At 40.3% G+C, this 13,671-nt stretch overlaps 1 protein-coding gene across 1 annotated transcript in view; it reads right to left on the bottom strand.

Annotated features, from left to right (window-relative positions):
• Positions 1-5,492: 5,492 nt before the first annotated feature.
• pappa2 (pappalysin 2) overlaps positions 5,493-13,671 on the bottom strand; it is an 83,483-nt gene continuing 75,304 nt past the window's right edge. Inside the window, exons 26-27 of the mRNA XM_008278849.1 lie at positions 10,600-10,698; positions 5,493-7,105 (exon numbers count right to left, since the gene is read on the bottom strand). Coding sequence (XP_008277071.1) covers positions 6,974-7,105; positions 10,600-10,698 — 231 coding nt within the window. The 3' untranslated portion in view covers positions 5,493-6,973. The remainder of the gene's footprint in view (positions 7,106-10,599; positions 10,699-13,671) is intronic.

Here is a 13,671-nt window from a genome sequence, read left to right as displayed (position 1 = left end):
AGGTTTCAGTTTCACTTTGGATGTGCACAGGAGTGTGAGAGATTTGTCAAATCCAACAAATAAAATAATAAAATGCAGGTTTTACATGTTTTTTCTCCAACTTATATGCATTTATGGTCTCATACACAAATACTACTACTACTCATTTGAAATGGCCATTGCTTTGTTTAGCTTTACCGGCACCAGAAGTAAATATGTTTAATGTATTATAGTACCTGGTGGTCTGTAAAGTTTAGTCATCTGATAAGCTGGAGGAGTGTTAATTCAAACCTCTTTGCTGAACTTTTGTGAGCAGTTTGAAGTTCATTCCTCTCTGGCAATGATGAATTAAAATGAATGTAGGCTTGATTTGGTCTTGACACAAGAATTCTTGATATAAGCTTCACAGTAAAAGCTGTCTGTCCTTCATGACTTTGATCAGTTCTCACTGGTCATTCCTGCATAAGGCTGCATTACAATGATAAATATCTTCTTTGATGTAAATCAGACTCTTATGGACAAAGCACTAGTATATGAAGCAGCTGCAGCATGAGATGAATTTGTTTGCCTAAGACTAAGTTTTCACTCAATTAGAGGCTGATTTGTCTAAATTTTAACATTTTAAATTTGTATTCAGTATGGAATATTGTAATACAGGTAATGATGAGCCTTTACACCTTGGAAACCCAAGATTGATACAAAATCTGTATTAATTTATGGTATCTGAGTAGGTTTTTGAAAACTCTAAACACCAGTTGGAACACAGCTGTGACCCTCAAGATAATAGTTCCCCCGTTTTATGTTAATTTTATTATTTTTTTAATCAGTTTAGCAATGAAAAATAATATGATTGGGTAAAATAGCTAAATAAACAGTATTCCTTTATTTTGTGTTTGCTAATAAACATAGAACTAAACATGCAATTAATTTTACTTTTTGTTGGACTTGACAATCTCCATTTTAGATTTATTTTATTTTACTCTGTATCACAAAATTCTATTCTGTGGGTTTGACGCATTCAGTCAGACATTAAAAGGTCAAATCTGGGACTCTTTTGTGGGCTCCTTTGTGCCTGTTTAAACCCAAACCTTGTCGTATATTTAGACGTTTTGGTAGGACGTGGCACAAGGCACCTCCTGACGTTGAGCAAGCGGCTAACCTGGATGCAGTTAGTTGTTTCTTAAACCTGATTTACAACTTAAAGTCAGTTTCTTGTAAAGTTTACATGAAAAATGGACTCAGGAGATTCTGCGTCCTATAAAGATTTTCCAGTTAAAACTCATTGTAGCTTCGGTTTCGCCGGCACATTCCAGCCACTGCTATATTTAAATATTTTACTGGTTCACAGCTTCTGATGCTTGCCGCGCACATTTATTATGAATAACTTCAGCACACCCAGCAGGTGAACACTCGGGCTCGACATCAAGTATCTGTGAACGGTCCTGGCATTGGTTGCTTCGCTGCTTATTCATCAAGACGTGCGGTTTTTAACTTCTCCTTGTACATATTTTGAATGAAGGATGCCTCGTGAACAAGTAGTTATAGACCAGATTCTTCTTTTGTCATTGGAACATGTTGAGAAGTTAATGCAGTGCAACGTACTGAAGGAGCTGTCATGTAGCGACGCTGGAGGGAGAACAAAAAAAAAAAAGCCAGTATTTTACAGAGTTATGTGTTTTTCTATTGAGGAGAAGAGGTAGCATGTAGGCCGATGGAGCTTTACCAGAAAAGCGATATAAAGAAAGGTAGAACTAGGTAGAAAACAGGGTCGCCTGAGGAGAATTATTTTAGTAGTTTAGACATTCAAATGGAAACCTGTACATAGCATTATCATAAGGTTTTAGTGATTAACCTGCTGAATGTAGTGTTGATTGCATTTAGAAATGCTGTAAAGGAGTTGTACTAAATAACCTGCCAAAAACTGTTGTTTTTTTTATTATTATCATTATTATTTTAAAGCTCCCATGCAATTTAAAAACATCAAATCTAACTAATGAATGCTTTGAAAGTGATAATTCTGTATTGGAACTGTAATTTAACTTAATGTTTTCAGCTGCATCTCTGTATGTTCATAGAAAAACATGTCTTTGAAAAGATCCTTTTGAAAATGTCCACTAATCCAGTGTGTTTACCGTGAGTGTATTTTTACTTTCATCTGACCTGAGTTGTTCTATTATTCTATGTTCCTTTAGCTGTGTGCAGTGGCCATGTTGGAGATTGATGTCAAAGAAATGCAAATGTATATTAGCTGTTAATTTTTAACGAAGCTCATATGTGAATACTAAAATGAACGCTTGTAGATTTTTGTATAGGCAGCAAAGTATTTCATAAACGCATCACATTAGAGCACAGTACAGTGTTTTACTTCTGTATATAAATGTACAACAGGTGATATTTTACGACATCTACGTGTGCTTTAGTAGATACAATATTGTACCGTAATACCTGCCGTGTATCTTAGTCTTTGCAGATGAATGCACTGATTCCAGAAGGTTTGACTTTGATCTAAAGAGGCAACAACTATGAGCTGGAACCTGACTGAACTTTTGTCGTAAAACGAACTCGAAGATGAAATGAATAAGGCAACAAGATAGAGACCCATTTGACCTTTGAGAAATATGTGAATCAACCATCTACTATCTGCATGATATACTGTCTCCTGCTGTATGTGGCATCATAAACTCCACTTTTTCACTTTGATCTTTGCTACTTCCAAGAACAATAAAGAATATATTATAAATGTGTGGCTGTACAGGCAGTTTTCGGGGTGTGCTAAAGAGGTTTTTAAGTCCAATGGTTGTCAGAAAATGTGGCCTGTTTTGGAATTTCGAAAAAGAGGGTTCACTAAGGCGTCAGCCAACCGAACGGACAGATCTAATGTCTATATCTGTGACAAGGATATAGACAATTTTGCACTTAGTCTGAGTAGAGAAGGAAAATGTTGTCTGGGATAAATGCTGGCCTGGCATTTCACACACGAAGCCAAACCATGTCAAGCAAAATACTGCTGCAGATTCTGGTGTCTGTGTAACCCTCAGCGCTATAATGAAATGGAAAAAGCCCGAGAGAGCCTAAACATTGGATATCAGGACGTCAGTACCTGCAAAGCAAGTTCAACATACCCGGGATATCTTTTCATTATCTGGCTTCACTGAGCCCAACAACCACAATCACGCTAAGTTGTGACATGACAGTGGTTATCAACTCATTAAGGCAACCCAGTGAGCACCGAATGGGATTTCAGTGTCGATTTCTAGTTGAAAACTTGCCGATATTCGTTTTAAGGCCCTTTTTTCGCCCTCTTTTCAATCAGCTAGAGTGCAGTTATACCATCGGTGTGTCACCGAACACAAATATGTGTAATCACTATGATAATTTGTTCAGTTGTTGGTTGACAGACGGTATTTTTCCAAAGTCATATTGCACTTTTAGGCGACAAACGGTCTGTAGAAGATGTAATTTTTACACGGTTCATATGAGATGTCAGTGACCCTACTGTTCACCTGGTCTGTTACCTCCGTCAACATTGTTCTCATGAGTTTAGGAGCTCAACCACTTATTTCACATCTTCTTCAATAGAGCAGGATGTTCAATTTATGGTCCCATTTAGAGGAAAATAGGTGATAGAGTATGTTTTAGAGCAGGGTCAGCATTTGATTTAACAGGTTTTTATTGTATTGCTGTAGCGTTCTCTTTTTGTCAGTCACATCTACCTTTTGCTTGTTTATTATGATCGCCTTTAAAAGTCCAACATGGCACATTAAGTCCTTTGGAGCTGCAGCTTCGTCCACTTTCAATGTAGAAAACACCTGCTGCCTTTACAATATGAGCAATGTAAGTCTGCAGCGTGTGTTTCTTCATTGCAGCAGCTGGTTTGCTCAGTAAGAACCTCACAGGGTATCGATAACGTGGACTGGGGGAGTATTGTTTTTCTGATTGCTGCTATTTGCACAGTAGCAGACAACGATGTTCATGATTTCACATTGTGGTAAAATATGTTTGAATATTAATATTCAGTCAGTGTCTTAAATCAATGAAACAAGTTCTACTGTTGAACCTGTTTTGAACATCTTTTTAACGGTGACCATAGTTGTCTTCTGACCATCTTTTGAAGTCACAAATGCTCACCAACAGATTAAGAGGGTTTCTGAATATAGCTACAGTAAGAATGTGATCACGTAAAAGCAGTAGTGCTGGCACCAGATGACCAATCACAAACATGAACTATTAATCCTAAACCAACACCCATCTATCCATTAACTTCACCCACTTTATCCTGTAGTGGGTCACAGGGGATTCAGATGTATTCCAGCTGACAGTGGGGTACTGGAAGGGTACATCCTGGACAGGTCGCCAGTCCTTCACACCTACAACCAGTTCAGAAGCTGTGTGAATGTGTAAGTCGATGAGCTTGTCATTAATTGAGTTGCTGCTCTGATATATTCTTGTGGTATGTTAAAATATTTTTGCCTTTTCAGTTGCAAAGCTGGTGGTGTTAAACAGTCTTGAGAACAAGTGAAGAACCATAGAATAGTCGAACTAGTAAGTATAGGCTTACTGCAGATCTTCTAAGGCAGGGGTGTCGAACTCTGGTCCTGCATGTTTTAGATGTTTCTCTCTTCCAACACACCTGATTCAAATGATCAGGATCGTTATCAGGCTTCTGCAGAGCTTGATGATGAGCTGATCATTTGAATCAGGTGTGTTGGAAGAGGGAAACATCTAAAACATGCAGGATTGCGGCCCTCGAGGACCGGAGTTCGACACCCTGTTCTGAGGTCAGCATGTACAAGGCTTAAGCTCTTTAATAATCATGTTTTAGGATTCAATCACCATGCAGCGGATTATAGAACAACTAAATGCCTTTGAAATTGTTTGCATCCTTATAAAATTTGCCTTGCTAAGAGACCCTCTTACTATGTGAACTTCTTCCAGGAGGACTGATGTTGTTTTTCATTTATTGATCAGTAAGTGATATTTTTTTCTGTGTTGATCTGTCATCTTCAACACAACATTCTCCAGAGTAGGTCAGGTGTGCAGCATAAGTTGTCATGGTCATGTACCCGATAAAAAACGACTATCATGACTCTGAAAGCCTGAAGCTGCCCCACTAACCTCAAATCCTGACGTGATGATGACGCATACTATAACAGATAATGACTTTATTTTTTTATTTAACAATTGAGTCTGCTATAAAACCAAAGAAACTTAACACCATGAAACCAAGGTTTGTAGAGTTATATCGTGGAAAAACTCAGTGTCCTTTTGGAGACAAAAAGCAAACATGCATCATCAGCTTTAAGGGTGAAGATTTGGTTTAAGTGTAGGCTAGAATTAAGTCTCCGAGAAATAAATCTGAATCAAAGTAATGTGCTCTGAACTGATGAAAACATGACTGTGTTTGTGTGTGTCTACTATCAAACCAGCTGATTTATTTAAGATACAATTTACATGCAAAGAAACCCACAAAACACACGTCAGCTGTGAAGGAACACAAATCAAGAGGCACAATATTGGGGTTGATATAAAGTTGCTATTTATTTCATAGAGTATAAAGTACTGTAAAATATCACAAAGAACATGATTATACTTTTATAGATACAATATCGTGATGGTGTACTTCATCATTTCTGGCTAATGAACTCCAGAACCTTTCTCACGTGCACACATGCAAGCAGATATCTGTGTAGAGTGAAATATGTGCCTGGGTTTCCCAAAAGTGTTTGTCTTTTTTTTTCTTTTTTTTTTGCCCCAAGCTTTATGTGCAGATTTGTTTCAGTGGAAGTGTTTTACATATGTTAGGACAATCATTTTTGACACAGTGCTCGTGTTGTACACTCAATATCTGAAGTTACCGACCTTTCTTTTTAAATGTAGTTGTGATTATTTATAGTAGTTTAGTGTTTTTTGTGCGGCTCTTTTGGGAAGCCCTGTGCATATGCTGTATGGTACAGATACATGTTTGGACTACTTGGTTTGTGATATAAATAGAGTATTGACCTGTGTGACTAATAAGTGATCTAGTAGATATGTTAGGTGATCCAAATATATTATCTATACATGTTAGTCTTTACAGATATGTATCCTCTTACATTCCTAACACCTACATGTCAGACACAACTGCTTGGAGAAGGACTCAATGCCTGTTCATGAAGATTTGAGTTTATTTCAGTCTTTGGGAGGATTTGTTTGGTTTGCCATGACGACAGAGGCGATGAGTTAGTTTTCTTTTGTTTGAGGTTATGCGTCTTTACCTTTTGTTCAACTGACTTTGATTTAACCCGACTCGTCCTCATTTGCTTATTTGGTTTTGAGTAGCCATCAAGTGACTGATTTGACATCCATCATAAGGGGGGAGAAACATCAGCCGTCGTGTGCCGCAGTATTATCTAAATATGGACAATGTTGTGCTAATATTTTTCCTCAGTAGTCCTTCGCGTGAGGATTTTTCATGCGCTGGACAGTTTTTAGGCACAGCCAGTTCTTTTGGTTTCTCTGTCCCGAGACTAATCAAGTCCAGAAAAGTACTTGAGTCCATTTACAATAGTGATTTGATCCAATTATGATGCCTTGATTTGTAGAGAAGAGGATAAACAGTTTAACCCCACTTGAACTACACCTCACTTATTTCGCAGTTAGACTCCAATTTTCAAAATATAATTTTCTGCTCCTTCATGAATCCAACAGTGAAGATAACCTTTAACTTCTTAACAGGAAAACAAAACATTATATCCATGTGCGGATGCTATTTTGGCTGGACTCAACGCAGGGATTAAAGTTTTAAACCGACATGACTCATATTTGATGCAATTTAACAGTAAAATCTCTTATGATGAAATAAAAGTGGCCTTTTATTGTATGAAGTCGGACTTCAATCGCATTCTTTGCATTACAAAATGTTAAAAATCTGATATTTTTTTGTTTGTTTGTTGTGGTGTATATTCTGTGGTTTGACTCTGTTTAACACAAGTTCAGTTTCTTTGATCCCTCCATCTTACTGCATTCCTCCTCCAGCTCCACCTCCTCCTCCTCCTCCCAAGTGTTTGGCTTTGCTCTTGTTCTCCTCGGCGTCCGGATCACGGCAAGTGCACTCATCCTGATTGCAGTCTGCCCCAAACTGAATGACCTGTCAGTAAATAAACACAACATTCAGCGCTTGGCTCCCCAGACCCGCTATAGATCTTTCAATCTGTGGCTGGACTCAAAGCAAAGCACAAGATGTGACTTTTCAGGCCTGTGTGGTGCGGATGTCATTTTTGATGGATGACTAAACCAAGAAAACACACATTCCATTAGTTTGGTTTTCTTGTTTAAGACCGGTTGTTCATGAAATTAGATTAAATCTTAAGCCTTTTCCATTGCAAGTAAGTGGAACCGAATCATCGAGCAGAATTATGAAAAGCAGTGGGATGAAAAGGAGACATTACATGAGGAGTTTTAGTAAAAGCAGAGTCGCCGAGAAGGCTTCCCAACAGGGTTGTTACATTTCAACTGTAGCAGAGAGCACGACTTTGAATGGCAAAAACAGACAATAAAAAATAAATTTGCTTGAACTGACCTAGCAGCATTGTGTTTGTGCTGAAAGCTAAGCACTCCCCGCATTTCCTCACAGTTTCTCAAACGGCCCCCCCAGGAGGCCGATAAAGCGCATGTCAAATGGTTCAACGTGGCCTTTGAATGGCGAGAAAAACCTTCAGGGTCTTCGGGGGGGAGGGAGGGAGGGAGGGAAGAACGCACCGCCGTGGAGGTGAACGGATGAACACATGTTAAGAATCAACAACAAGAGGCTGCCAGCTCTTGTCTAGGAAGCGAGCCATCACCACAGGTTGCAAAATAAACTCTGGTGCCCCGCGAAGCAGTCTGTTGCAAGAAATGTAAACATTCGCTCCTGGAGAGAAGGAGTGAGAGGAAGATTGAGAGAAAGAAAAAGGGAGAGGGAGAAAGCAGAGTGGGAGGCAGAGAAAGAAAATAAGGATGACGGCGAGCAAGGCGAGAAGGAGAGTGGGAGGTAGCAGCTTGTCGGCCTTCACTGCTGATTGCACCCGCTTTTGGAGGGAGACGGTGCTGATGGCAGGGTAATGGTTTCACTGAGGGCTCCCAACGAGCTGCTGAAGGCCCAGCTCCCGCTGAAAATGCCAGCAGTCCCATTTAAGACGAATTGGCGCGGCCATTAAATGCTTCCCTAACAGCTTCATCTTGATTCATTGATGCAGGCACGGAGCAGCCCGAGGAGTGCTCCGCGTTTGATGCCTTCTAACAACCTTTGGAAGGAGAGAACGGCCTTGTTTTTTTTGCTTCATCCACGGGAACAAAAGCCAAGTCCTCTGGCTGTTTCTGAGTGTCTGAGACTTGGCTCCCCATGTTTACTGCAACACATTCACAGAATTCAAGTGACGAAGAACTTTCAAAGCGATGAATTCGGTCTCGGATGTAATCAAAACAAGTCTGGCTTCTTCTTTGTCTTCCCCTTCTGTTGTGTCTTTGCTGCTCGTACACTTTGGCCCCATTGTGGGACTAAAACACAGACTCCAGTTAACAAATCAAAGTTAGATTGTGTGTTTCCATAGATGGTGCATCAGCTCAGATCTTTTCTTCTGGAGCTTTTCCCTGTTGGCCAATGACTGAATCCCACCTGAATCATCTTTCGTGTATCCCTCCCACCTTGTCATCGCTGCAGCTACCCCTGTAAATAAAACCAATACTGCCTGAGCTCCATAAAAAGGAGGCAGCTGGCCCCATCGGACCGATCCAGACACTAATAGATATGAATATGGATTCAAATATTTGATGTAGTTCAGATGCGGGTGAGTTATCCTGCTGGATCTGTAAAGTCATGGCCATGTTAGGCGCAGAATAAAGTAAAACTTCAGCTCACCCCATCATCATCTGTGTGTGTTTACGATTAATAAATACTGGAACTGAGGCAAATTGGCCTGAAACAGCCCAACTTTTTTTTTTTTCTTTCTTTCTTTTCTTTTTTTTTTTTTACTTGTGTGGCAGCAAAGAAAATATGTGATGTGGGTCACGCCGTGTTAAAACCTGTAATTTCCTACACCTGCATAGGTCGAGCCACATAGAAACAGAGAGTTCTGTAAACAAGCCCACTAATCATTCGTTATACCCCCTCCGCTCCATCGCCCTGCTGGAGCCGCGGTGGCAGTCAGGATGCTGACTCTCACGGCGGTTTAGTTCACTTCCTCCGAACGACCCCCGCTCGCTGTAGCTGCTGTTTTACAGTGGCCGAGCAAACCGCAGACCGTCAGACACCTCGCTGCTCCCACACTTATACCCTTCACCTCCCCCTTCCCCCGTAAAAGAGCAGTTAGTGGCAGTCTGGCAGCTCATTTATTATGACGGCAGCTACAGACTCGCTGAACTCCTTCTCTATTTAGGAAGGAGCTGCCAGTGAGTCATGGCGTGCTGCGGACATGAAGGAGACAGCGGAGGCTCAGCCAACTGTAGGCCATTGGAATTAATAGGCAGGGCCCCCTGAATGAGTGTCATGAATATGTGGCTGTACAGTAGCCAAATAGGGTATATTGCAAAGAAGGGAGGAAGGGGGGAGGCGACTTCCCAAATGTCTACATGGGAGAGAAGTTCGCATGAAAGCACAGAAAAATAGGAAAAAAAGATGTGTTTATATAGAAGCAGTTGAGGGAATGAGTGGCCGGGTTTCCACCACTGGCTGACCTGGGTTTGCTCATTATTATTCATACCATTCCTCTTAGCCACCCAATATATACAGCAATCATTTAGAGCAATTAGTGCAACGTGATACGTTTGCATCTTGTAGCAAGCACGGACAAGCTGTCACCAGGGAGAGCATGTTAGGATGGATAAACACAAAGACATCCAACATAGTCCTCAAATTGATTAGGCCTGCACCAGAGTGTTTCGTTTTAACGTGCATTCAGATTCGCAGTGTCCAGCTGAGAAACAAAAAAATGTTTCTCAACGCTTTAAATTAAGAGTTCATGTGGACACGCCGCCGTAGTAATACAGCGGGGTTTTAATGCACATCTGCTGTATTATGAGGCTGCTCTGATGTCCCGAAACCCCGAGCGCGGCAGTGGAGCAATGGCTCAATATGAAAGGTGAGAAAGTGTACAGCAGCATGGGGTGATGAAAACCTGCTTATTTACAATCTGAGTGGAAAAGCTAGAGGGCACAAGTCTCCTCTGTTGTTTTAAGTACAGATGAGGGAGACTAAATAGGTGCAGCCGTTAACAGGAGAGAGAGGAAAGTAGCAGGGATCAGTGTTTGTTTGCTTAGCAGAAGTCTCCTGCTTAGCGGCACAGTGCTCATGCCAAAAGAGACAGATTTCTACTACTGTAAACAGGAAGAATCTGGCTTTGAATCCAGCTTCAGCGTCTGAGCTCGAAGCTTGATTGCGAGACGGGAGCCAAATAACACTTTGCCACTTTTGAAATGAAGTGGAGGGAAATTGTAAGATGGTTTTGTTAAAAACTGAAAATCAAGTTTTATTATAAAAATAATAATTAAAAAAAAACAAGAAGAAAACAAACCAAATGGTTAAAAAAGTAATGGAAATCGGTCTTTCTTTTAGAGCGTAAATAGGGCAGACAGGAGGTGTAGTGCTGGAAATGTCTGTTTGTGTACCTTTCTGGTGGAGAGTGTGGACGGGCAGCAGTCTCCTCCGTCATACTGGCAGTAGGCCCTGTTGTTGATGGTGTCGCACCAGCCGTCCGCTCCAAAAGGCTAGACACAAGTTACAAAACAAGACACATGGTTACGGCTCAAGAAAGTAATCCTTCCCCCAAATGATAATTTTACCTCACACAGCATGAAAGGCCGGGAAGGGCACACAAAAAAAAAAAAAATGACTCAACATCTTCCCAGAAAACAGATTTTCAGTAAGGGGCACACATTGTCATACAATTAAGTTGTTTAGAACAACATGTCCGTAAAACAAATCAAAATAAACACTCATGTGGAATAATCCAAGTCAAATTGTGTATTCAGTCGTACCGGAAAATCTGTTGTGTGGTCGTTGGCAGCTATAACAAAGCTTACGAAACAGGGTGGCCAATGAGAGGGATCAACTTCTGCCCATTGAACACGCTGGTGGCTGCAATGCTCATCATTGATGGACAACGTAAAGAAAAGCAGCCAGCAGATGAACATGGTCTCCTAGATTAAAGATGGCCGCATTTCATCTGTGGTTATGATACTTTGCTGCTACCATTAGAATTAATATGAAAATTATAAAACATATAAAAAATGTACGTTTTATGATAAGACTTCTCTGTTTGCTTGCTGTTCCCTGAGATTTCTTTTAGCTTTACCCTCAGATGGGCATTTAGCTTTTCACAAGTTTAAGAATTATCAGCATTTATTAGCATATTTGGTCAATAAGTTGGGCTTCAAATAGTTACAGGCTACCGAAAGCTTACATTAGCTTTTAGATTAATCTGCTGCCAATCCTTCACACTAGCTCTGTAAAACATTAGAACATTTTTGATTCTGATTATCTTTTAAAATGAAACACAGAGGAGGCAGGTAGCATGCTACTGAACCTTCTTCATTTTTATTGTTGTTTTCAGATTAAGATATGGGTTGGTGTGGGCCACATACGGGTTCCAGGACTTCATGGAGTACGTCGTCCATTTGTAGTCGAGGTATAAAGAGAAATCAACTTCTGTTCCAAAGATTTTCCTCATTGCTTTAACAATCTCTTGCCAGAATTGATGAATTAAACAACCAAATATTGCAAACGAAAATGGTCCGCCGTAGATTTACCACACTGTCTCCAACATTTATCCTGTCTCTGCAAACCTGGATGTTTAAATTTCTGTTTTATTTTGAGATCGTGTTATGTTCTTCCAACAGAACTCTCACAATGATCTCAGTTTGGTTTTGTAGCCTTTCCAAATATCATTACAATCATCCTCAGATTCATTTTTGCTTGACATTGGTAGTAAATAAGACTCTAAGCTCTTACTCCTGCTCCTTTCAGCCTAAATTACATATCTTGATTACACGGTTTGAACTTGGGATCATATGACACCTATTGAGTGTTCTTGCATGTTTCTCAAGGTGAGACCTTTAGTTTACCATAGAGGCTACCTTAGTGCATTGGTTTGACTTATCTAGACAAGGATCCCTGTGTGGATAATTAACCAAAAGACTGTGCTGCTACTTTAAGCTGCATTCATTTCTGGCTCTGTAGCCTCAACTGTACCAGCACATCAATGGTTCTAGTTTTGTGACAATGAAATAGTCTTTAGTGTCTGGGAGGGAAAGCCTGCCTTTATCTGTAGATGGTTGTAAATTCTTGCATTTAATCTGAGGTCTCTTGATGTTCAACAACTCCTGAGATCATCCTAATTCATTTACTGACTATGACAGAAATACATACAGGAACTGGGGGAGTACATCTGTTTTTATCGCTTCAGTTTGGTTTAACATGTCTAGTGGCAACAACGGTCAAGGTCTGCTTTAATTGTCTGAGTAACACAACTACAATTACTTTCATTCAATCCCTTCTGAAGTGAACTTCACAAATCAGCATTTAGTGTAGCTGTAAGAAGGTATTTGAAACTTGCATGTGTTCAGTTTATACCCTGAGTGTGAGCCAAACAAATGTAAGAAGGGCCTCAAGGTTGGTAAACTTCTCTTGTTCTTGTGGTTGAAGAAGAGGCTTGTTTCATATTCATCATTGACTACAATCCCAATAATCTCTGGATCCTGCATTGTCAACTGAGCTAAAATTTCCATAAAGAGTGTATAAACGGCAGGGCTATTGGACAACCTTGGCGACACCTACTCTCTTAATTGGTCAGGATAATAACCTGTTATTAGTGGATGAATGTGTAAACACCAATGCCGCTGTTTCATTATCAAAATACTTGTTGAGCGACGGGATAGGTTGGTCTCCTTTTGAGGAAAGACCCTGAGATTCCAAGAACTGACTAATTATTGGGGTGTCAACCTTAATGATTGGTTGTATTGGTCTTTATAGTAGCCTTCACCTATTTGAGGTGCAGCCTCATGTCACATAACACATATTCAAGTCTGGTAAGCCCAATAATGATTGTGTGGCCTGATGTTTGTTATGGCAGTCACTTAGGGTGGTGTAATGTCATTTGTTTAAAGTCTGAATTACATTATGGCACAGGTGATTGAAACATTACACACTGATTAATGACCTGAGACCTGCTACACAAGTAAGAATGGCTTCATCTTTGTGACGAATAAATTCATTTAGCATTAATCAGTCACAGAGTTTTATGTTTACATCTCTGTCGTCTGAGTTTTTACTTAAACCAGGACACATTAAGTAGACGGACAGATGTCGTGCGATAACTGTTCAGGTATGCTTCATGTTGCTTAGAATACCTGTTGATGACAATTCCTCAAAGATTTCGCAATGCCTTGGCCAGCGTGGGAGTCCTTCTGGAGAAACTCTGGAGTGGCACGCAAATGTGTGGAATTTAAGTTACATAGATTCTCGGATGCATCATGATGAAAGCCTTTTTAATGTTTTCCACTAAACCTTGAGGGCTTCCCTGAAGTGCCAACAATATGAAAATAAGTGCCGAGTGCCAAAGATACTTTTGGCTTTCTCCAATGAGCTGATGGAGACATTTCAAAGACTCAGGCTTTTACCTATCCTGCGCAGGGGGAGAGAGCAGCTGCAGAGAAGATTTCTGCAGTTCTCTCTCTTCACTT

Source organism: Stegastes partitus, unplaced genomic scaffold (genome assembly GCF_000690725.1).
Source record: "Stegastes partitus isolate 25-593 unplaced genomic scaffold, Stegastes_partitus-1.0.2 Scaffold134, whole genome shotgun sequence".
Lineage (NCBI taxonomy): Eukaryota > Metazoa > Chordata > Actinopteri > Pomacentridae > Stegastes > Stegastes partitus.
Note: the sequence above shows the minus strand (reverse complement) of the source record. Positions and strands in the feature narration are given on the sequence as shown.